The sequence below is a fragment of the Melopsittacus undulatus genome, chromosome 2 (genome assembly GCF_012275295.1).
Source record: "Melopsittacus undulatus isolate bMelUnd1 chromosome 2, bMelUnd1.mat.Z, whole genome shotgun sequence".
In the NCBI taxonomy this organism is placed as follows: Eukaryota; Metazoa; Chordata; class Aves; order Psittaciformes; family Psittaculidae; genus Melopsittacus; species Melopsittacus undulatus.
In genome coordinates this window covers 114,963,172-114,988,693 of record NC_047528.1, presented here as the reverse complement: position 1 = coordinate 114,988,693, position 25,522 = coordinate 114,963,172, and the positions used below count along the sequence as shown (strand labels likewise).

Sequence of the window (25,522 nt, the reverse complement as noted above, 5' to 3'; positions counted from 1 at the left end):
ATTTTCTGCTTCTTTAGGGTTGACCTTGCATTTTTTAGCAATATAAGAATCATAGAATATCCTGAGTTGGAACAGACACATGAAGATCAGAGGTCAACTCCTGACTCCACACAGAGTAATCTAAAAGTTAGACTATTTGAGGTACTTTTGTGTGCCATTTCAAGTGGGGTTATTTTGTTTTTGGTTTGTGGATTTGTTTGTTTGGGGTGGTTTTGTTTGTTTTATTCCAAGGGTTCATTCATTTCAATCATGTAGAGTCCTTGGATAAAAAATTGGAATCAGGGTATGTGTTTTCCTCATGAGAAAGAATGTCCCTCCTCACTGAAAGTGCATGTTAGGCATAGGTTAATACTCTCTTGGTTCAGGGGTCACTTTTTCACAGGCAGTTGTTCAGAGATCAGATCATCATAGCAGAACTCCAGTCTTCCTTCCCTGAGCTAATTATTGGACTGGGAAATCTATGGATATCCTGGAAATGGTGAAAAAACCCATAAAACATACTGAGAAATGCAGTGTCTTCATGTCTACATAGCTTAGGCCTGCTGTGTGGTATTGTTGTCTCTGCTTTATTCTATATTCCATGATTTTTATCCTCTTAACTGTTACTCCCTGGTAGTGGGAATTGGACACACTGGATATACCTCACCTTACCTGTGAGACACTGGTTAGTTAATGAGACATTTTCTCACTCTTTTAGTGGGAAAAGTGGTTTTGAATCTCTTCTGGGAGGATGGAGGAAATTCAGCGTGGTTGGCCCATATCAGAATGTTCTGATTGTAGAGCTGTTGTGCAAAACATTGACTGTATAAGCAACCTTTCCTACTTTTTTTATGAAAGAAAAAGTTGTACCTCATTAATTTAAAGAGATGACTGATAAATTATTTAGAAGTTCCTGAATAAAACTATGAAGTAATAGGAGATTTTTCTGGTTTTCCAAATAGAAATATGTATGCTACGTAAAACATGCAGTTGTCCTCAGTGCAATCTAAAACAGAGCATGTTCTCACTTGGTTATTTCAGATGAATCTCCATTCATATCTGATTCTTATTCTGAGACACGTGACACTGCCTGGTGCATAGTATATGCCCAGATCCCTTTGCAAGGTCTGTGTGAAAATACTGTGAAAAGTTAGTACATTCACTTTGGAAACAAAGAAGCAGTAGAGAAGTGAACTAAAATACTTGTGAGGTGTCCCTGCCCATGGCAGGGGGGTTAGAACTAGATGATCTTAAGGTCCTTTCCAACCCTAACTATTCTATGATTCTATGAACGTACTGGTCTATTGGCTATTCTAAGAAAAAGTGTTTAGAAAAGCAGGTTATAGGGATGTATTAATTTGTCACAATATATGTTAGAGTCATTATAGTGCAAAGTTAGAGGATTTTATGATTGGAAGTAAAAGTAATGTGCATCTGTGGAGAAGAGAGAAAGCAATATTGTTAGGTACAGATGGCTAGTAAATATGCTCAAATGTAATAAGATGTTATCTTTGTGCAGTGCTGTGTCCATTCCTAGCAGATCACCAGCATAGACTATGTATAGTAAAAAATGCTAGAGACAATCTGTCGCCTGTAGCTAGGGTCAAAGTCTGCTGAGGTACACTTTTTATGGTTCCTTTGAAGTTAAGTTGTATACAGTACTGGAAAACAATTGACCCTTAATATTTAAGGCTTTGAACTGATGAATGCATGTACTCAAAAGTAACCTTACTGAGTTCAGTGGTATATGTGCAGATGCAGGTGTATATGGTAGCATGTCTTCTTGCAGAATTTGAATCTAATCAATCAAAACCAATTGTTTTTATTACATTAAATAAATGCTATTGAAGAGTGCCATGAGGTTAACACTCAGAAGTCAGGTTTCTTATTCAGCTGGTATGCAGTTAACTCTGAATGTGTGGCAGTCTAGTCTTTATAGCATCTTTTTATTTTCTTGAAGTGTCTGCTTATATTTTGTTCCTGTCCACCACCACATTTGGTTTGAAGAGTACGCAGCATGTGGGAAGGATGGATGTTACTCACCGTGTGTTCCTGTGAGATAAAGTCTCTGCATTATCCACTGGACGTCAACAAAGATTCATTCTAAATAAATTATGAATGCTCCTCTTGGCTTGGTTCATCACATTCTATCTATTGCATCCCTTAAGGGTGGATATGTGCTTTCAGTTGTATTACAGATACATTCCACTGTAGCTGTGGATAAAAGTTAATTGTTGTGGATCCAAAGAATCCTAGTTTATTCCTCATTTGTCCCTACATATGTTTTTAAATGCTCCCTGAATGAGGCAAAGGCAGGAAAACTGGCATGTGGTTATGTAAACAGAGATCTGATTCTTGCCATCTTTAGATATATTGCCTTCATTTGTGTCTGTGAGCTGTGATCTTGGTAGCATCATGGGCAATGCAGCAGGGGATAGTAATGTGCAAGATCTGCTGGATTTCAGTTCTTTAGAGGGCAAAACCTGCCACAACATATCCCAAGTTAATCTGGAATATATCTTCACCATATGTGAGATGGGATGCTGGCCAGCATCTTCTGATTAAATTCTCCATTCAACATCAGAAAAAAGTCCACTTTGCATACAATATGCATACAGAAAGAAGGTAGGAGAATGTTAACTATGAGCTAGTAATAAGTAGTAAATGTGTTGTAGATGCTAGGAATGAAATCTTAGCATGTAGAATGCCAAATTTTGTTGCAAAATGAAAGATTTCCATGGAAATACATCAAGAATATAGATTATAGCAAAGTAGGGGGTTAGCACTGTGTTTCTATAGATTAAAAATAATAATAATAGAAAAATCAACCTTCCAGAACTTTAGTGGAGTAGCAGAGTTTTCTTGGATCACAGCAGCAGGGCATTTGTGTGCAAAAGTTTTTATGGCTCTTTTGGGGTTTTTGAAATTTTATGTTTTGTGTGGGTGGGTTTTTTTGTGATTTTTCTTTTTTTAATTGAAATATTCTGAAAGCAGCAAACAAAACATCTGCTTCAGAACAGGAACCACAATCAGCCAGAATAGAACAGGACATGATCAGCCTAAAGTAGCAAAGTCCCAGAAAATCAAGAAGTGAGACGACATGCAAAATGAATTAGTTATTGCTATGTTGTTCTGGTAGAACTTTAATAAAAATAGATGATTTTTTTTCTCCATTAAAGTTATGAAATTATGTTATTTTCTGCATCCACAGTCATAATGACGACAAAAATATTTTCTTTCAAGGCTCTTGGCTATGTTGAATGATTTTACAATTCTTGTAAATCCCTATAAGCCAGATCTCCATCAGACAGATGATATTCTGAACCAAACTATTTCAAGTTATAGAGTAATATGGTTAAATGAGACAACAACAACAACAAAATCAATATGAACTATTATTTGAGTTACTTTGGCTATAATGATTCCCATTTGGACAGAAGCCTTACTTAAGTAGGTAGGACAAATTAGGGTTTAAAATCAGTGGTTTAGGGTTGGATTTTTTTATTGTTAGTATTTTACATTAAAGCCAAGGCAAAAAATAATCCTATTAAAGTCCATGGCATTTTCTATAGATTGATGCCTCATTTCTTCTTGCTAGTTTAAATGGTAAGAGTGAGGAGTCTGCTGTAACATACTTACTGAAAATGGATGCAATTCCTTCATTGTTGTATTTTCCATTTTCTTCCCTTTTTGTAAATTTTTTTTAAAACTTGTTATTTTTTAGAAAGGATGGGAATGAAAAATGTGAAAACAGTTGCATACAATGTTTCTCTTGAATTTAGGTTTTCTCCAAAGGGGGTAATACCTACTTTGGGATGATCATATTCATGTATTATCCTGTAACTTACTGTATTAACTGACTATAAAGCTGTGACTCAGCGCTGTGGTAGATGTGGCAACATGGTGTAGTTGTCAAGTGGTTGCTTGGCCACAGCAAGACTGATTTAAATAGATCAATCAAATTAAAATCCAAACACTGCTTTGGGCAGGGGGGATTGGACTAGACAGTCAGCAGAATTCCCCTCCAACCTCATCTCTGCTGTGAACTGGGAATAATGCAGTTCATAGTATCATAGGGAAGAAATTTTTTCCTGTTAGGGTGCTGAGGTACTGGAATGGGTTGCCCAGGGAGGTAGTGAATGCTCCATCCCTGGCAGTGTTCAAGACCAGGTTGGATGAAGTCTTGGGTGATATGGTCTAGTGTGAGGTGTCCCTGCCCATGGCAGGGGGGTTAGAACTAGATGATCTTAAGGTCCTTTCCAACCCTAACTATTCTATGATTCTATGGTTCTATAGGATATTTTGGGTTGAAAAGGACCTGAAGGTCATCCAGTTCCAACCCCCTGCCATGAGCAGGGATGCCTCATACTAGATGATGTCAACCAAGGCCCTGTCCAGCTCTGAACACTGCCAGGGATGGAGCATTTACCACTTCTCTGGGCAACCTGTGCCAGCGCCTTACCACCCTCACAGCGAAGAATTTCTTCCTTATATCTAACCTGAACTTCCTCAGTTTAAATTTAAACCCATCACCCCTTATCTTATTGCTCCAGGCTCTGATGAAGAGTCCCTTTCCAGCATCCTTCTTTGAGGATCAATGTCATTTTATTTATTTGTAGGTTTTTGTCTGAATTATTAGTTGTGTATTTTTGATATGCTACAGTATATTTCAAAGAATGAAAATGCTTTTTGAAATTCAGAAGACCTTATTTTTCCCCCATGGTTCACTTAACTTGGCTATTTGTATCAATATGAATCCTGTGTGAATAGGACCATTCTTATTTGATGACAGTTCTTAACATCCAGTTTGCTGAAGTGAAACTGACAGTGGAAAAAAAACCATCTCTGAAGTTGCTGCAGAGATTTTGGTCATGAAAAGAGGAATTTTAGGAAGGACTGCAAGGTTTCTTCTACATTTTAGCTATTTATTTCTTAAGGTTGTTGTCTGGAAGATGCCTTTTTGATGTACTTTCATTTTCAGGGCCGATCTGCATGAGGAAACTGAAAAGTTATATAATGTGTGGTAGAACTAGCATGTTTCAAAACCCAGTCATGTGGTCTGCATACAGGCTTTTGAAAACTAGTAGAGTGAAAACAATACATATTAAAATGTAGACTTGATGCTGCTTTTTGCAGCATTATGTTTTATGTCTTCTAAGTACATTAAGCTGTTTGCAAAGGGAAAAATATTTCATGTGTTCATAGTACAAAAATATCTGTTGTCCAGGTCAGTTAATTTTAAATACTCCAGCACTGAATTTTCCATATAATTGTCAGTGTATGATATTTGTGGAACAAAACTGTAAAAATTCAGGTTGTGTTTGAAGTCTGCTTTTTGTCCAGGACAGAGATTCTTAAAAATCTACTGTAGCTTATTGAGGGACCTCTTACAGCAAAGTAAGCTCTGTAAAACTTGTAAATTTTCAGAAGGAAAAGACAACCCAAATTTGCCTATTGCTGAAAGTATCATTCCTCTATTCCAAAAGTTGTGTATGTAAATGTTAGGAACATTATTGACTAATCCTATTGTTCCCTGTGCATAGTTTTTCTTCCTGTCTCTGTATTACCTAATTCAGCAACATTTCTTTTTCCTTCCTGAACCCACATTTTCCTTTCTTTTTTTCTCTTCTGTGTCTTTCTTCACCAAGGCTGCTCTCCTTTCCCTCCCTCTCTCAGATGCTCTGCTGCTGGTGAAGATAATAAGCTTATGAGAAATACCCTGGTGAGACAAACCAATGGTCCATATCACCCAGCAGTCAGTCTCTGATAGTGGCAATAGATTATGTCATTGAGGAAGAGTAATAAGTTAGATCACTTTCTATAGATCATCCCCTTTCTAATGTCCCATCATCCACCATCACTTGATTGGAGACATCAGAGAGTGTATCCCTAGCCAGTCCTTTTATAATCCATTTCAGTAATGTCCATGAATTTGTCCAATGCCTTTTTGAACTTCCTGGTACTGTCAGCCTTCACAGTGGCCAGTTTCATAGCCTGTTGTGTAAGGAAGTTTTGGTTTTTTGGGTTTTTTGTTTTTATTTTTTTCCTGTTTTAAACTTTCATTTGTTTTGAATTGCTCTCTGGTTTAGCTGAAAAAACAGTTCCATGTTTAGCTTACCCACTCTTTTGATGATGAAAATCTCAGTCATATCCCCTCACAGCCTTCTCCTCTCCAAACTGAAGTTTTGGCAGTTTTAGTCTTTCCTGATGAGGTTTGTGTCTGACACCCTGAGCGTTGGTTGCCTTCTCTGTATCAGCTTTGACTTGACTACTTCAGATGTGGAGACTAGAGCTTCATAGTACTCAAGTAATGGTCTCACAGAGGTTTTATATAGCAGCAAAACAGTGCCCTCTGTTTTTCTTTGTGCTCTTCCTGATGAAATATGTTCAATATTACTTGGCTTTTTGGGTTGCTGCTGCACATTAAACCATAGATTTCAGAGGAATGCCAACCATGCCCATAAAATCACTTTCCTGACTTGTAAATGCCATTTCCAAATTCAGCATTGTGGAAATCTAGTGAAGAGTTGTGGGTTTTTTTCCTTTAGGTTCCTGATCTTACATTTGTCCACACTGAATCTCATTTATCACCTTCATGCACACTTACTCAGGCTGAGGAGGTCTTTCAGGAGTTGATAACCATCAGCAGTGAATTTCACTATGCAAAGGAGCTTGCTATCAGCTATGAACTTGGAGATTTCAGTGTTCACTACCTCTTACACATAATTAAAAATGATGAATGAAAGTGGTCCAAACACTTCTCCATGGAGTACCCTACGTTTTGAATGTTCTTCATGGTAATTGAATCTGTTAAAACCTATCCTTTATTTTCACTCCCATGACAACTTTATTTCTTTAATAATGTTGCTGTGGGATGTTACAGGAAGGCTTTGGAATAATTATCTGTATTCTCTTACATATGCATATTCTTTCTTACATAAATTGTTACATACAGTCATCCGCATCAAGGACTGTAGTAATAGGGCAAGGGGTAATGGGTTTAAACTGAAGCAGGGGAGGTTCGGATGAGATATAAGGAAAAGTTCTTTACTGTGAAGGTGGTGAGCACTGGCACAGGCTGCCCAAGGAAGTTGTGAATACTCTGTTGCTGCCACTGTTCAAGGTCAGGTTGGACAGAGCTTTCAGCAGCCTGGTCTAGTGGTAGTTGTCCCTGGGGGCTGGAACCAGATGTCCTTAAGGTCCTTTCCAGCCCAAGCCGTTCTGTGATTCTATTCATATTCTCTTTATTTACATGCATGCTGACTGCTTCATAGAACTGGAGAAAACAAGTTAGAGAGGATTTGCTATTGTAGAAGCTCTACTGGCTTCTGTAAAGGTCTTTATCCATGTGCTCCATTAGTCTTTATTATACAGTCTTGCAGGGGACAGCAATCAACCTTCCCAGTTTATAGCTCCAGAGTAGATGTTTTTTACTATATGACTGTTTCATAGAATCATAGAATAGTTAGGGTTGGAAAGGAGCATAAGATCATCTAAGCTTTACAGAGCGTAAAGAGCTGCCTATGGGTGTATTAACCTGGAGTTTTGGGGGTTGGTTGTTCTTTTTTCTTAGATAATTTTTAGGATATCCTGTGAAGATGCTCAAAAGCCTTGGTTCCTAATGTAGGTTAAGGTTATGTGGAATCTATGGCTTGGGTTTGAAGTTTTGGGAAGTTTCAGTGAAGCTATGTTTTGACAAAAAATTTTCCTTTAAAAAATGAAAATTTTATAAGAAAACAATACAGGAGGGACACTTCTTTTTTTTGGGTTGGAAGCTTACTGATATCTTGTCCTCTTTCCGTCCTTTGTGAGCAGGCAACAGTCTTAATAGAGATTCCAGGCACAAATGAGGGATGTCATTGTCTTAAAGCAATACAATACATGGCAGCTTATCTTTGTAAGCACCCATTTTCACCACTGCAACCTTGGTGAAAGCTATAATCATTGGCATTTCTAATTTCCTATATAGCTGAGTAAGAGGCTATATAGGTTTCAGTCAACATTCATCGTCTATCTGGTTAACCAATCAGTTCCTTGCTTCAATGAGGTTTTTGCATGTGACATGCTGGTCACAGTTTGGATGTAGATTTTACATCCAGAGTCACAGGCTTAGACTACAGAGGCCAGGTTTAGCAAATAGGCATCTAAGAAATATTTAGCTAAGTAAGTTTTGCTGTCTGATAAACAGGGTATCTGTAAAACACTGGTAGAAAAGTTACAAATTTTAAGTTTATGCAAATAGCAGGGACAGATTTTACTATAAACCATATTATTTAATTGATTAGGTTTAAGATTAAGTTTAGTTCTGTATTTTTGAAGCTATTTAGACAATAAAAAAAATCACTTTGAAAAAAATGGTCATTGCAGTCTAATATAAAACTGCCATAGGAAAAAAAAAGTTAAAAACTCTTCTGCTGGAAGATTGTATTGTAAACCATGTCAACAATTATAGTGGATAGTATATATTGTGCTACTGAGATTTTCTTTTTTCAGTTAATGACATATATCATGGTATAGAATCATAGAATGGTTTGGGTTGGAAAAGACCTGAAGATCATCCAGTTCCAACCCCCTCCCATGGGCAGGGATGCCTCACATTAGATCAGGTTGCCCAAGGCTCTGCCCAACCTGGCCTTGAACACTGCCAGGGATGGAGCATTTACCGCTCCTCTGGGTAACCTGTGCCAGTGCCTCACCACCCTTGCAGTAAAGAACTTCTTCCTTATATCTCACCTGAATTTGCCCTCGTTTAGTTTTAACCCATCACCCTTTTGTCCTATTGCTCAAGGCCCTAATGAAAAGTCCCTCTTCAGCACCCTCATAGGCCCCTTCAGACACTGGAAGCTGCACTGGGGTCTCCATACAGCTTCTCTTCTCCAGGCTGAACAGCCCCAACTTTCTCAGCCCGTCTCCATACAGGAGGTGCTCCAGCTCCTGATCATCTGGGTGGCCCTCCTTAATATCTGAGTAAGATAAGTATCTGGGAAAGATACTCTTATGTTCTGTACAGCATATTAAAGTGTCCTGTGGTAGAATACTAGTAAGCCCAAATAATCAATTTACTGTATTCATGTAGGTAAGCTGGTTGTGTGAAGATTACTTTAACGGTATATATGTATGTATATATATATATATGCAATTCACCGTAAGAATATTTGCTTACAATGCTTTAAAAGAAAATTTGAAAGAGAATAACGAAGCTGAACAAAAATTAGTGCTGAAATTGTTGCTGCATTTCTGACTGCTCTGTTTCAAAATTATTTCACATGCTGCACATAAACTGTTTGTCATAGGGAGCACAGACTGCCCCTAGAGACTGCATGCTAGCAGAGGAGACATAGAAGAAAGCTGGATAATGTGGAGAAAAGCAGCCCTGGCTCCATCTGCTGTCTGCTTTTTCTCTCCTTTTTTTCCTTCCTTAGGCCATCAGGGTAGGGAGGTCCTGTATTTCCTTGAACACAAACTGATGCTTTAGGATCCTTTTCCTCCTTTGACCTGTCATTGAGACGGTTTAATTTTGGAGAAAAAGATCTGCTTTGCCTTATGTTTTCTGCTCACTGTTGGTAGTTTCTGTCTACATTATTCTTACCAGACACTACTCAGATTAAGTAGGAACAAACTTTTTCTTGTCACCCTCGAATCAAGTTAATTTTGTGGCCTTCCCCTCTTCCTGATCTGTATTAGTGAATGCTCTAAGGAAGCACAGGTGCAGTTCTAGAATCATTCCTAATTCTTAGATGTATGCTCGTATCCACTTCAAGTGTTAGCTTGTCATGTCGTTTCCTCACAGTACTTGGAAATAGAAAGGATATTGGACCAAGGCTAAGGAGAAGAGTCTGAGGGCCTGAAGTGTTACAGCTTGTCCCTATTCTCTTTGATCTTCAGAACCATTTTGGAGGCTGCTCTCATTTGTGCCAAAGTCTCAATCATAAAGGCATCTTTTTCTGCCTTATTTGTGTACACTGTAGCTTGGCTCTCCAGCCAAACTGCATTTGTCCTTTATTTAGAGTCTTAATAAATTTAAATGTTTTGTTTGAAAATTGTCATTTACTTGGATGTTCAATAGTCTTCAACATTTTTTTTTTCCAATTCTACAAACAGAAGAATTTTGCATTCCCAAGAACTTCCCAACTGGAATTCCTGGAAATTCTCAAATTTGGAAGATGGCTGCAAAACAGAAATAACACTTTTGGGTCAATCCGAGAGTTCAGGAGGTTTGGCTCTACTTCTAAACCATTGCTTTGTTTCAGTAACAGGACTCAATTAAATTTCCAAATGAAAAGCCTGACTGAAGATTGCAAAAATACTGAAAATACAAACCTTTGCTAAATACATATGGGCAAGAATGCAAGCAAGACTTTAAACTCATTGATCTTTGCATTCTTAGCTGTAAAAAGTAGTACTGAAAGCTCAAGTCCTGGCTAAACATCAGAAACAAACACTGTCTGGGATTGCTAGAAATTCAAACTTTCTTAGAGAGGATTTCTAAAAATTACTAATGAAAAAGATCTTTTATGCAATATATGGGGTTTTTTGTTTGTTTTTTTGTTTGTTTTATTTGTGTGTATGTGTTTTTGTTTGGGCTTTTGGGTTTGTTTGGTTTTGGGTTTGGGTTTTTTTTCAGAAAAGGATGAAGATCTATTCCCAAGAATCCAGAAATCTCAAACATAATAGGAAGTTAGTAATGCAAGTTAGGCCAGACATTCAGCACACTAGAAAATACTACAGTTTGTATTTCCCAATGTGTTTGTGGCATGAGAGGCAAAACCATTTTTATAGTATATAAGTTAAGTTCCAGCTTAGATGTCAAATAAAATAATGTTGTATTTGGGTGATCTCACCACATGACAAGGTGGTAAAAAACCTCAAAGCAAACCAAGCCAGAAGCAGAATTGTGGAGATCTTTGACAAATGTCTCCATTGACATAAGAAGTGAATTACTTCTCTACAGCTTGCTGAAGTAGCACATTTCTGGATTTTTGCAGTCTAGAAACTAATAATTAGACATGCTTTTAAACAACATCCCCTATCAGCAATAATTAAGATGGGAGAACAGTAAGATCTCTTTTAAGGAGGTGGTTATGTGCTGAAAAACATACATTTGGTTGTTCCCAAGCTACTTAGGAATGTCGGTTCAAGTGTTTCCAGCTGGACTGGAAGAGTTGGAGTGATACAGCTGCAGGAATCATCAGCTGCCTTTTACTCAACAGGTCTGCAAATAAGGAATCCCTTTTATTGAATATGTTCCATAGAGACTGCTGAATGCTTTAGTGGACAGTTCATGAGCCAGATCCTTTCAAGGAAGAAAAAGATCTTAAAAAGTGGAATTTTATTCAGTTCAAAGTACTTCCTCTGCAATCCTAACCATGTACTAAAAAAAAAGTCAATCCTCAAGTTTAATATTCTATTAAATATTATAAATCATTAATATTATACAAAAAAGATATTATTTGTTAGGCAATTTTCAATAAGCAGTCACACACAAAACAGATCAATTTAATTTGGAGGTGTGTTTGTATATTCTACTCTAGTTATTTCCAATTTTTTTCTTATGTTAGTGTTCTCCCTCATCAGATTCTTCCTCATAAGAATCAGGCAGGTCACGTTGGTGAGAACCTCTGGGTTAAGGTAGATTAACATGTTATTTGAGGTGGTCTTCAAACTCAAGGATGTGTTGCATCATGCTCAATTCATTTATTCCCCAATATATCTATGCAAAAAATAGAATTAAAAGCATTGTATTACAAATAAATACTAAGAAAGGGTGAGTGGTTCAGTTGCTTATTTTGAGAGCATCTCTGGAGTCTTTGGTTTTTAAGTTTATATTGAGGATTTTTACCTCATAGACTCAATTCAGTTTATTGGTTTGTTTGATTTCTTCTCCTGAATGTTTTCTGTTTCTTTCTGCTGAAGCTCTTCTGTGGAGGATAAAGTTATTTGTGGCAGTGTTTTCAAAGCATATTACATGTCTTTCTTCAATTTCTAGTTCAGCTGCATTGCCTATTGAGGTTATCTTTTATTATACAATATAAACAATATGTATCAGTTGGATATTGGTATGTGCATTGCAATCTACTTTGTTACAACAAAACCATTTAAAATATCCCTAAGGACCATATCTAGAAATTGACATGAGTGAAACTCGCCCCTATTCAAAATACTATACAACTGTATCAAAAGAAGCGTGACCAGCAGGTTGAAGGGGGTGATCCTGCCCCTCTGTTCAGCTCTCGTGAGACTGCATTTGCAGCACTGTGTGTAGTTCTGGTGTTCTCAGCATAAGAAGGATAACAGACCTATTGGAGCAAGTCCAGAGGTGGCCATGAGGACGATAGGGGCTGGAGCACCTCCTGTATGAAGACAGGCTGAGGAAGTTGGGGCTGTTCAGCCTGGAGAAGGCTGCATGGAGACCTAAGAGCAGCTTCCAGTGTCTGCAGGGGGCCTATAAGGATGCTGGAGAAGGAACTCTTCATCAGGGACTGTAGCGACAGGACAAGGGGTGATGGGTTTAAACTGAAACCAAAGAAGTTCAGGTTAGACATAAAGAGGAAATTCTTTACTGTGATGGTGGTGAGCCACTGGGATGGGTTGGCCATGGAGGTGAATGTTCCACCCCTGGCAGTGTTCAAGGCCAGGTTGGACAGAGCCTTGGGTGACATGGTCTAGTGTGAGGTGTCTCTGCCCATGGCAGGGGGGTTGGAACTGGATGATCTTAAGGTAATTTCCAACCCAAACCATTCTGTGATTCTATTAACATTTTTCTTGAAATTCATTGTAAGTAGTACAACATATAACAAAGTATAAGTGCTGTTATGCATAGATGCTGTTATGTGTGGGTTCAGCTTAATCACTTTGCTCATTTGTTCTGTTTCAGACGGTTCGCCATGGCTTTCCTTACCTACCCACTGCCTTAGCTTTTGACCCAGTGCAGAAGATTCTGGCAATTGGAACAAGGACAGGAGCCATACGAATGTATCCTTTCTCATTCAGAGTTTGCACCATTTTTGTGTATTTGTAATACATTGACATGAATCATCTTCTACAAGCACTCAGGTAAGGTTACAGTTTATATTGTTATGTTCTATCTAAGTTTGCTTTACTAGATGGGCTGGTAAAGGAGGTGCTGTTGTCCTTCAGGTGTCCAAAGAAATGGTTTTGCTTGAATTTTTGGCATATGGTTTGGCATGTATTGCTAATATAAAGCAGAATTAATTTTGAGTTTCAGCATGAAAAGTAGCCACTCTTCAGTACATAGACTACAAAGTGGTGATGGGCAGGTTGTGAATGTTGTGCTAGCAATAAATAAATTGGCTAGCTGCATTGCAGCAATGAACTTGATATCTAGGTATGAGATATTGTTCAGACTCTTCCAAGTGAATGGTGGCAAATAAGTGATTTTAGGGCAGAATCACCATTAGAGGAGAAGTGAAACACTCTGAAAATGCCTGTTCCTTTTCATTAATTATAAAGATACATCAGTGCCAGCACTTCATGTATTTTTTTTTATATAGTAGGAGTTTTAAGTTGTAAGTCTACACAGAATGAATTGAATATAAATGTAATGAAAAATCTGAAAACTTTGATTAAAAAAAATCTGAGGGTATTTGTATGTGTATTTCAAAATGTTTCTCTGCATCATTTTCTTTGTCATGGTTCAAATGCATTCAAATTTAGTGAAAATACATACAAAGGGGAAAAAAAAGAAGAAAGAACATTAAGGAAGGTTTAAAAGTTACAGGATATGACAGTAATTAACCAATATTTTTTACAACTTTTTTGTAGCTAAATAAATTCTGTGTATAAAACATCAATGTAATATTTTCTGGTTCTTTTTGCTACCACTGTTCCCAAGGTAACTATAAACCTAATGAACCCAAAGGCAGGTTACAAAGTAAAGAAAATCTCCTCCTGGAGACGTGTGTGCTTCATGTAACGTGATTAATACTTAATTTCCTCTGGTTTTTGCTGCTCTTGTTCTTGCATTTTTCATAAGCTTTATTTTCTATTTGGTCCGGCACTTCTCACAGGACTCAACTAAACCTCTGGTTATGTGACAAGCTTTGCTTTGATAGTTCTACTATCAAAGCACAGTTCTACTAAATATTATTTACTTGTATCAATTAGATTGAATATATTCTGTTTGATTTCAAAGAGGAAAATCCCCTTGAATTTGTGCACTTCTGGGAAGGTGCAGGTCTAGTGGTCACGTTTCCTTCTCCTTGTAGCTTTGTCTCTGGAAACTTCACTGAGACTGCATATGAGAGAGAGGGTATTGCATAAAGAGAGGGGGTATTGGGAATTTCATGGTAATGTAGATGTAGAAAGAAGACCTTGCAGAAGGCTGACTTCCAAGCACACCTCTTCTTTCCATCTCAGCAACCTGGATTTTGTAGGGGCAGTACTGTTTCCGGCTAGGCATTCTATACCTTTATAAATTCCTCCTTTGAGAAAAATTCAGGTACAGAGCCTGAAATAATGTAGATTTGTGTAGAAGTAAGTTAAACCTGCATGTTCCCTGCCACCAGAATAGAACATGCAGTGGAAAATGAGCTATATGCCTAACCTTACATAAAACTATCTATCCATCTTCTATAGAAATAGATTATAAAGGTGAGAAAAAGAAGGGGGGGGGGGAAATGTTTTTTGAAGTACCCTTCCCTTTAATATATCCTCTACAGCAAACCCCTACCTCATTCACAGAAAATTTGCTACCAGTTCTAGCATCTGAATCAAAGAAGAGCATCAGAATTACCAGGGATTTTTTTGTTTTTAGGGAGTTGTCATCTCATAACATAAATATTTCTCAGCTTAGGCACACAGAACCTGGTTTCCTTAATTAAGCTGGAAGCTGTGCTTTGAAGACAGAGGGTGCCATAAAAGGGATTACTTATTCATTTTAACTAAGGCTTCTCTGCTTGGTTCTGAAAGCTTCACAGAGCTTCTTGCATTAAAAGCCTAGCTGCGGACTAATAACTGCATTTGTACACAAGGCTGAACAGTAATCAATGAAACAGGCCTAGGACCACAACCACAACACCATTTGTTTAAGCCAGTCTTGCTGCAACCATTTGTAATTGTTGAAATTGGGCAATAAAATTTAAGTCAAGATGGAACAGGTTAGTATTACACCTGAAAATATAATTAATAATTGATTTATTTTTTTAAGCAAACTGAAAAGAAGTTTGGTTTCAATGGCTCTGTGTCTTCCACAGTATCCTGTAAGATACAGAGCTGCATAATTTCATTCTGCTATCAATGTGTTAGGTAATGAAAAGAGAATTTGTTTCACACATACGTTCTCTTTGGCTGCTTCTGACCAGTAGCGTGGATGGAGTAAAAGGACAAACTACCTTTGCTGTCATCAGAGAAATACACTAAACTATTCAGTTGTTTGTTTATTGGTAGCACCAAACAGGTTTTTTTTTGGATCAGACTGTTTTGCTGGGGAACATAAAGGCATAGCAAGACAGAATTTATTCATGTAGTGATATAGACCAAGTTTTCCTGTGACCAGTGTAAGCAATATCATGGTATTGATGCTTCCCTGTCTTTCTAAAAGATTCACAAAGTATTGGTATTTCTATGGGTCACAAGTTAACAGTTCTCAAGAGATAAGGTGTTTCCAAAGAAAATGAAGCATGTACCTCTGTGTTGTGAGTTAATGGTTAACATCTCACCTTCAGGTGATCATTTCAAATGATCCTGTAGCAGTACTGAAGCTGACTATGCTGAATTGGTCTGAAATAGAGTATGTTATTCAAAAGTCACCATCAGAGTACAGAGATAAATGAAAGTTCATTTTGGTCTGACAGTGAATTTGTCTTCTCCTAGATTTCTTGTTCAGGCTGCTTTAGATGCAACTGCTATAGCTTTTATAGCAGTGGGAATTGCTGTTGCTGTGCTCTACTGATCCTAGCAGTCTCTGTGGGATTCTCAAGGAACTTCAAACAACAACATAGGTTTTACCTACACTGATGAGTGCTGAGTACTGGATCCTCATAGGAACAGTAATGCTCCAGCCCACAGAATGAGAGTGCACTGTAAATTGTTGATGGAAGAGTGTCTTCCTATTACCAACACAAGTTAACAAAATCTGCAAATAAAGGGCAAAAGAAGCCCTCTTGAGACAGTTGCTATGTCATCCGGTCATTCTTTTACCTTGTCCTAAACACAGCAGATTTCACTTCCCCTCCAATAACTTTTTTTCCTGTGTGAAGGCTGTTCTCAGCTCCCATACCTTTGATCACTGCTCATATCATTGCTTGATTCTACTCTACCTGCACTATCTTTGCTTTAGGCAAGCACATTTAGAAGAAGAGGAGCTATAAAATTGAATTCCTTTTCTTATCATCTCCATGTCCTTCTTCCATAGTCCCAGTTCAGAGAACCTTCTGACATTGCACACAATAAAATGAAGTGTGCAGTCTCTGGTTACTATCACAGAAGGTTCCGTATCACCATACAAGGAAATAAGAAATTAAGAGACTGTCAGACTTAAGTCTCTCTCTCATTTTAGAGGAAAAGGAGAAGTCTAGGGGTTTGTTACATTCTCAATCTGAACAGATTGAAATCAGTGTTGTTAGCAATCATAGAATGGTTTGGGTTGGAAAGGACCGTAAGAACATCTAGTTCCAACCCCCTAGACCATGTCACCAAGGCTCCATCCAACCTGACTTGAACACTGCCATGGATGGAGCAATGATTATTCCAGTATCAGATCTGAAGAAGTAGCATGTGGTTCTCATACTTCTATACTGTCATTTATTCAGCTCACAAACGCTTGTTAAAATTCATTATAGGTACTTTCTGAAGTCACTGAATCCTTTCCTTTGGAATTCCATCATTGCAAAGATGTACTTAGCCGGTACAGCCACCTACGTCAAATATATAGAATAGAACATCTACATATTTTTGTATTGAGGTGCTGACTAGTTGGTAGTCAGCTGCAGTAAGGAATTCTGAAAGAGACTCTTCTTCAGCTATTATGGTTTTTGCTTATTAAGAAATGAAAGTTTGTCTTATCCAGTGCAAAGAAAACAACTTACTGGGTGCAGAATGGACTCCACACCAGTGAAAGCTTATTTATCATCAATGGCTTAAATTGGTAATATGTATTTTGACATATTTTAGTGTTGTTTGTTGTCATTCATACATACTCTTTAAACTGATGGGCTTCGTGTTGTCATGGATGCAGGTTATGGGGCATGTAAATCCTCATTTTCACTCTTTGTTGCTTGAGCAAAAAAGTAAGCCACCCACAACTCATGCAACATAACAGGTTCCTGTTTTCCTGTGTTGTCAGGCAATACAGTAGCCATTTTACACTGAAACGAAATTATTCTCAGTAGCACATGGAAGTAGAATTGTTGCTCTGCCCCCACCTTTCGCTTAACTGCATGGCCCAGACACTTTCATTGCTCTGACTGTGGCGCTCATCACATATTTCTATAAGCAGTCCAGTTCACTAACCTAGCAAAATACTTGTTCTCCTTTGCTGTGTGTAGTTAGAACTGGACAGAGAGGGAGATAGAGGAGAAATAGAAGTGTTGGCAGTAAGAATTGGCTTGGTTTACTGTGTGAAATTGCATCACAGAATTCAGCTCTGGCACAATGCAGGTGTCCATGAAATTTGTTACAAAATGTAGAAATAGCCTTCCAGGTTTGTGTGGTATGGAAGACAGCCTAGCTTTTGCTTACATGTAAGAACTCTTCTTCTAAAGCTATCTGCACATCACAAGGCTCTGCTCAAGGAGATTCTGCTTTAGGATCATATTTGAAATAATTTTTCTGATGTGTTCTATGAATTTCTTTCATTGCTTTGGTAACAAGGGTGATTTATGAACTTCAAATACAGTACTTTAATAGGTACGTTTTGTGATAAACAAAATATGGCTTCAAGGTGGCCAAGAATGCTAACAGCACCCCCTGTACTTGGCACTGGTGAGGCTGCACCTCAGATCTTCTGTTCAGTTCTGGGCCCCTCACTACAAGAAAGATACCGAGTTGTGGAGAGGGTCCAGAGAAGAGTAATGAAGCTGGTGAAGGGCCTGGAGCACAAAACTTAGGAGGAGCAGCTGAGGGATCTGGGGAGTTTAGGCTGGACAAGAGAAGGCTCAGGGGACACCTTATCGCTCTCTACCATTACCTGACAGGAGGTTACAGTGCAGTGGAGTCAGTCACTTCTCCCAACTCACCTGTGATAGGACAGGACAAAACAGCCTCAAGTTGCATCAGGGGAGGTTTGGATTGGTTATTAGGAACAATTTCTTCCCCAAAAGGGTTGTCAGGTGCTGGTACAGGCTGTGCAGGGCAGTGAATAAGTCACTATCCTTGGAGGTATTTAAAAGACATGTAGATGTGGTGCTTAGGGACATAGTGTAGTGGTGGACTTGATAGTTAATGACTGTACTTGATCTTAAGGGTCTTTTCCAGCCTATATGATTCTATAAGATTATCTCAGCTCTTTCGATGAAACAGCCAATAATCATATATTTGATTCCAAAGTTACTATCTCAAGTAGAGGAGAAGGTGAAATTTAAACCTAAGATAGCTCTATTGAAGAGCATGGATCCTCAGTAGCTGATTTACACAGACAGACTATATTACTGGGAAGTAAAACTGAGGCTGTTTGTATGCTCTAGTAAAAAATCAGGCAGAAACCCCAAATACCACCAATTAAACCATTGCCTGCAGAGTTCTGAGGAGGCATGGAATTTTGCAGTAGTTAAAGGAAGTGAGGTAAAGAATGTTTGACATCAGATTGGATGTAATGGAAACCAAGAGAATATAACTTGAGGTTTTGGTCTGCGAGAAGGATGGCATAGCATATAAATATGAAGTGTGACAGATTTACTGTCCCTGGAACTGCTGTCTCTTGATCTAAACAAGGTTTCAGTAGATCTTTATCCTTAAAATAAGCCAACTGTGTTCCATGTTGTTTACTCTATGTGATTTATTGGGCAGATGGAATGGGGGAAGCACAGGCAAGATCATAAACCCAAAGTTCTGTTGTTTGACTTGGAAGAATCATTGATGCATTTCATCTTTATCTCCTTGTGGAATATATTTGGGATTTTTCCAGAGCACTTGCATGACTCAGGAACACAAACCTCACCAAGAGTCAGTACTCCTCACATCAGTTCTTTTAAAAATTCCCATGGGAATCAACACGTACATAGAAGTGTATAGATGTATGGATAGTCCAATAGGTTATTGCTGAAATGAATTTATTGTCAGTCTACAAGAATAAAAAACATTATAAAATATATGGAAAGAATAAACTATGCCTGTATGGTTAAATCTGACAGAACCAGAATCTGGGGAATTTAAGATCTATACTGAGATTACTGTGCATCTGGTTATATGTGCACTCACATATGTACACATATTGAGTCTCTGCCTATATGCATAAATTTGGGTCCATTGATCTCACAAGCCTCTTTGATGCTTTTGAATTAATCGGGATAAATATGTTACAGTGAAATGTACTGGGCTTCCTTCACTTTCAATTGGTGTTTATCCAGGTGGTAAAAAAGGAATCTGACATCTGCAGGCAAATTTACTAATTAAAAATAGATTTTCATATATTTGGAGATGCACATAAAAATGGCATAGAGCTGGATGGACCTGGCAGCATTTTAATTGGAGCTGATGGCTGCATTTGTGATCACTATCTGAAAAAATGCTTTCTGGATGTTTCTTGGAAGAATTTCATTGAATTTAATCAAAACCCCCAACTTACTGTGATATTGCAGTGATGACTAGTGGTGATAGTCAGCCATTTACAAAGAAGTGATGTGTCTTAATTAAACTTTGTGTGAGCTTTAGAGCTTTCCCTGCCTTTTTTATTCAAACCTCTGTCATCAACAGAAGTGTGTTGTGCATAGGAGATAAAGCACATCAACTTGCCCTCCTTTCCAGGCTGCTAATGATATCTTTTAGACAAATATCCGTGACCTAAATTTGGCAAACATCTTAAACCACAGAAATCTGTAGTCATACTCTGCACTTACCTATTTATTTTTACTCTTTTCTTCTTTTGCTTTTGTTTGACAAATACTGTTGATGGAGAGAAAATAGACATTTCTTCAAATAAGTTAGGAAAATTAATATCTAGCAAGGAGGAAAACCTGAAGTACATAAGCACATACTTACATGCACTGGGTGTCTTTTAGCATTGGGAAGAGAGACCTATTTCTGTCTAGCCTACAGGCACTGATTCCATTGTAAATTCTTGATTACTTCTTGAAGTCAAGTTCCTTTCTTGCCCACTTCTATATGGAGGGAGGGCATGGACAAAAGAGAGCTGTGGAGGGTTCAATGCCCATCATGACATAGAAAGGAAAGGCTATAATGACTGAATAATTTTCTCTATAGTGGGGATAGCAGTGTAGAAGATCTTCCAAAGTTTCTGGAACCAAAGAAATCTGGCTGTGAGGATCTTCTACAGCAAGGAACATGTACCACATGTTGGTGGTTCACTATGAGGTAGAATAGACATAATCACACACTGTTTCAGCCAAAAGCTTAGGTATAGGTATAGGACAAACGCATAACTTTTCCTGAGGTCTGAAAAACGGGGAGATAGGCAAAACAGAAGCTACTATGATCTCATTCAGGAGAGGGGAGAGAAAGGTTTCTTTGAGAAGGTTCTTTTCCCCCCATCCATAACCAGCTCAATCTCTCCTTCCCTAGCTGTGACCTAGTTTCACTCCAGTTCTCATAGTTCTTGGGTTTCTACTCCTCATCCCTGACCTGTCTTCTTTTTAGTGGCAACAAAAAAACAATATTCTTTCAATGTCCACCTTTCTCCTGACCTGTGCAAGGTGGGCTCTGAATGACATATCTTTCTAATGAATCTCTTCAAGTCAGGAAATGAGATTTTTCCTGGGTGCTTCAGATACAACATGCAAAGCTACACATGAGTACAGAAGGAAGAATCAAAAAAAGAGCATCACAGAAGAAACCAAGCTTGTCCAAAAGAGATTGTGGATCATTAGGTGGCATCAAAGAATGTAAGCATAACCTCAATTGCATCCAGAGGGAGCACAGGAAAGAGAAATGACCCAGAAATTTTGGGAGCCTGTTGCTTTTTAGTGTTGTTGTGGAGAACAAAGGTAGTTTAGAAATGTATGTGTAGAAGCCATCACCACTTAAGTATGTTTCTACCAATCCACTCAAGCCTGTTCTGGACATATAATAAGTTTATAGCCCTCCGCAATCATGTACATCAGTGCCTGCATCATCTGGAGAATGTGGAAGGTAGTACTTCAAAAAGAACTGATCCTTAGTATTCCTGTCTGAATGGAAAAGCAGCTCTGAGTCCTTACAGAGGTTTTACAGGAGACAGCAGGCTCCTAAGACTGGGAACTGTGAACATTAATCCCCAGTCTCTTACATAACTTCTTGCACTCAAGACAAGCACTTTTTACTTCTTGCGCACATGTCCTAAGGGCCAGTTTAACCAGAAGTGGGTTCCATCATTGTCAAGGCATATTATGAGCCACCATCATCTCTTCTGGTGTAGACAAGCACCCAAACAGTGTTAAAGATGTACCTGATGATAAATAACACATTAGTCTTCATCAGCTCTTAGGCCAAAGTTAGGTAAGGCACAAACATCATGCCTTCTAGTGAAGTTTGTTAAGATACTTTTAAGTCTGTACTGACAGCCCTTCAAGACTTGCATAGCATGAAGTGATAGTCATGAGGTTTAGGTAGTTATGGTAATACTGAAAAGTGGCTTCCCCTTCATAATTCAGGCACTCGCAGAGATCAAAGACTTGGAAGGTTTTATTGGTGTCTCCTGCTATTACTATTTGAAGGAAGATAGTTTGAAGGATAATGTCTGGGGCAGTCATCACCACTGGTGGACTAATTGCAAACTGGCTACTGAGTTGGAGTTCCAGGGCTTCACAGGGTGATTGACACTCTAGAAATCAGGCATGGACTTCCAAGGCTGCATGAAAGGGTGATGGTCATAGTAGTAGCTTACAGCAGAGGGACTCTACAACTGAAAATTTGCATCAACTACTGATGGTTTCCCATCTAGAGGATAATGCTGCCACAGAAATCCAAGCTTGTTTTGTGGAACCAGAGCCTCCAGTCAAACATATGTAAAGCAATCATGGTGGCAAGGATTACCAAAGAATCATTCTGAATATCTTCTTCCACAGAAGAGGTCCAGGAGGATGGGCTCTTTAAAATATGCTTCCAACACAGCTTCTGCAAATACAAGGTTAAATCACATTCTTCTTCTGAAGCACCTCACAGGAGGCAGGCCAGGAAGCAGGCACCATTGTTCCACTCAGAAATGGTACAAGCAGGCACAAGAGAGTTAGAAAAAAGAAAGACTTTCCTTGGGCAGTGGTGGCATGTGAAATCACATAAGCAGTACAGTGCTAATGTGATCTGTGGGAAGGCCAGTGTAGGGCTCCCTAGATAGCCTGTAATGAAGTAGGTAAACATTTATGGAATAAGTCCCTCTTCAGATAGAGACATTTAAATAAGTGAAGCAGAGCTGTGCCTGCAAGCAAAGCAAAATTCATTCACTGCTTCCCATCAGCATGTAGATGTCCAGCCCCATCTTGAAAACCAGGGCCTCAGCATGTGAAACAGTCACTTGGGAAAACAAATGCTGTATCCACAAATGTCCCAACATCCCGAGCATCATACTGAGCATGATGTATAAAATCAGATAACCCTTTGGTCATTTTGGCTGTGTCCACCCTCAAATTCTTATGTACCCCAGCCTTACTCACTGCAGGAGCAGAATGGGCTAAATAGAAAAACTCAATGCTGTGCAAGCACTGCTCCACAGCAGTAAAATCTGGGTATGTTCACAGCACTGTTTTAGTCACATATTGAAGCCACACCACTATGCAGGCTGCCAGGAAGCAAATCAGCTCCATCACAGCCAGACTCAGTTACACGTCTCAAAAATTCCACAGTACTGTTTGTTTGAAAAGTTGTGATTTTCAGACAGTGAGGACTGGGAATCCAGTGATCTTCATGTGCTTTCAGTGTCAAACTGCTGACTTGAGCAGAAACAAGATTTCACAATCTTCTCTCTAATTACTGATAACTGTGCTTAACAGTAAACTGTATCTGGGATGTTGGGTATATTTATGTGTTGCTGCTCAACATTAGCTATAAAATTGCTCACAGATAACATAAGAAGGAAATATTGGAATTTGTTTCTTTTGTAATATGGTTGATTTCTGGATTGTTTTATTTTGAATAGCTCAAAGCAAGCTAAAGCCCTTATCACCCATTACAGTGCTAGATTTTAAGCAGCTACAGCAGGTGCATTTTAAATGCTAAAGCTTTCAGAGGAGGTTGAGTTTCTGTTTTGTTATTTAGCTGTTACTTTGTACAATGCAAAATTGATACCTTCATGACATTATATTTGCATATTTCAATTGCATGAGTAAATAAGCAAAGATTGGCTAAATTATGCAGTCTGAGCTGAGACACACCAATTTGAAATTCACTGTGCTTTTATTATTAGATGACTCAATCATAGAATGGTTTGGGTTGGAAGGGACCTTTAAAGCTCATCCAGTTCCAAGCCTCTGCTGTGGGCAGGGACACCTTCCACTAGAGCAGGTTGCTCCAAGCCCCTGTGTCCAACCTGGCCTTGAACACAGCCAGGGATGGGGCAGCCACAGCTGCTCTGGGCACCCTGTGCCAGCGTCTCAGCACCCTCACAGGGAAGAATTTTTCTTACTATGTAATCTAAATCTACTCTCCTTACAGAGGGTACTCTGTTGGAGTTCTGAGTTGAATGTGGTTATTCCAGATAGATGTTGTACTTTCCACCTCTGCATAACTTGACTGCCTTTCCCCCCAGATTTTATTCTCCTCATTAAAATAAAATATTTGAAGAACATATATTTGCTTTTCATGATAATGAGCAAAGAGTTGTATTAAAATTGGTTGTGCATAAAGAAGGTTGGACTCTTAGCCCAGCTCCTGGTCTTGAAATCATAAAATCCCCACTGTAAATATTTTCTTCAAGTTTTTGCAGGAAAAATAGCATCCATGTTGGTGCTATTCTGTTTAATAGGTAGCATAACCTTTACTTGAAATTATTTGGGGCTCCCAGGGTCTTTTAAAACAAAGAAAAAGCTCTTATTTACCATTGCCTATGGGTGTAACACCAAGCAAAGTGCAGGGGATCATATAGTTCTCTTGGATCTCAGTCAGTTTTGTTTTAAAAGGAAGTCTAACAGAAGTATTGCATGTAAAGGAAGACAGAATTCCTTAGTTTTATAATGCTTCCATTTTGCCTTTGTACTGATTTTCAATCAGTATTTATTTGTCAAATAGAAAATTGCAATTATTCTAAATCAGTATTTTATCATATATGCTGACATGAATTAAAATTACAAAAAGCCACACTATAGAATGGGGGGGAAATAGTATCTCTTCAGAAGACCTCTAATCAACACGTATCAGAAAGATTAAAATGGGTATCCATCCCAGTTTTACTGCTGAGGAGACTGAAGCACTGAGTGGCAAAGTGTCTTGACTCCGTGTTTAATGAGAGATGGTTAAAAACAGATTCTCTGATTTCTGGCCTGGCACTTCAGCCTCAAGCTGTTTGATTCAGTGGCATTTAGCCTGAAAGTTTGTGTGCATGTTTCTGGTGATCTTTTTTGTGTTATCTTCCAGATTGTAAGGAATTCAGGATTGATTCCCTTACTCTTCTACATTGTGCTGCTTTAATAGTGGCATAACAATTTATGTGTTAAGGATAAATCAAGTACATCCTATATCTTATTTTCCCCATATACTTAACTTTTTATGAGGCTTGATCCATACATTTTAGGTAACATGTTACTATCATTGAATGGCATATGTAGCACACATGGAAATTGTTCTCAGGGTCAGGTTTTGAGCACTCTTGATGGCATACACAGGCATTTGTTTAATGTTCTGCTACATACAGAAATGCTATATAAAATCCCGTGATAAATAGATTCAGTGTGCACTTTCCTCACATGTAAGAAGAGGTTGTAAAAAATTCATTGCCCAAATGTGCGTCACTGTGTGTTATTTTAGCTCCTATCTGAAGTGAGGAAAAAGGAAACAGTATGCACACAAAGAGAAAAGATAGTCTTGGCAGTTGTATACTTCCAGATTGCATTTGCATTTGAGGGGAGAGAATCTGGGAAAATGCTGTGTAATGTGGCCACCTGTCAGGAAAATTACCACCTCTCTCCAGCCTTGACCTTAGCTGTTCAGAACATTAGCAGAATGAAGAAGAGTGATATCCCATGTATTAAAAGGCTGAATAAATTGTTTGCACTGTGTGTTAGAATATCAGAGCCTCAGGAGGACGGAACTGGCTCTTGGTATCTCTCTGTATGTTAGCTTTTAGGTTCTGTAAACCTACATATTAAAAACCTCATTTCAGAGCTCTCTTGCATCTCACTAACACTTCTTTCATTCTAGTCACAGTGGCAAATTTTAATCACTATTGCTTATGGGTTCAAGCAACCACCAAATTTACCATCCATACTGTAGAATACCGTTGCTG

General features: G+C 38.5%; 1 protein-coding gene across 2 annotated transcripts in view; it reads left to right on the top strand.

Annotated features, from left to right (window-relative positions):
* The window catches only part of STXBP5L (syntaxin binding protein 5L), a 184,872-nt gene that overhangs the window by 6,441 nt on the left and 152,909 nt on the right, over window positions 1-25,522 (top strand). For both annotated transcript variants that reach the window (XM_013127458.3, XM_005143026.3), the window contains exon 2: window positions 12,854-12,951. In XM_013127458.3, coding sequence (XP_012982912.2) covers window positions 12,854-12,951 — 98 coding nt within the window. The remainder of the gene's footprint in view (window positions 1-12,853; window positions 12,952-25,522) is intronic.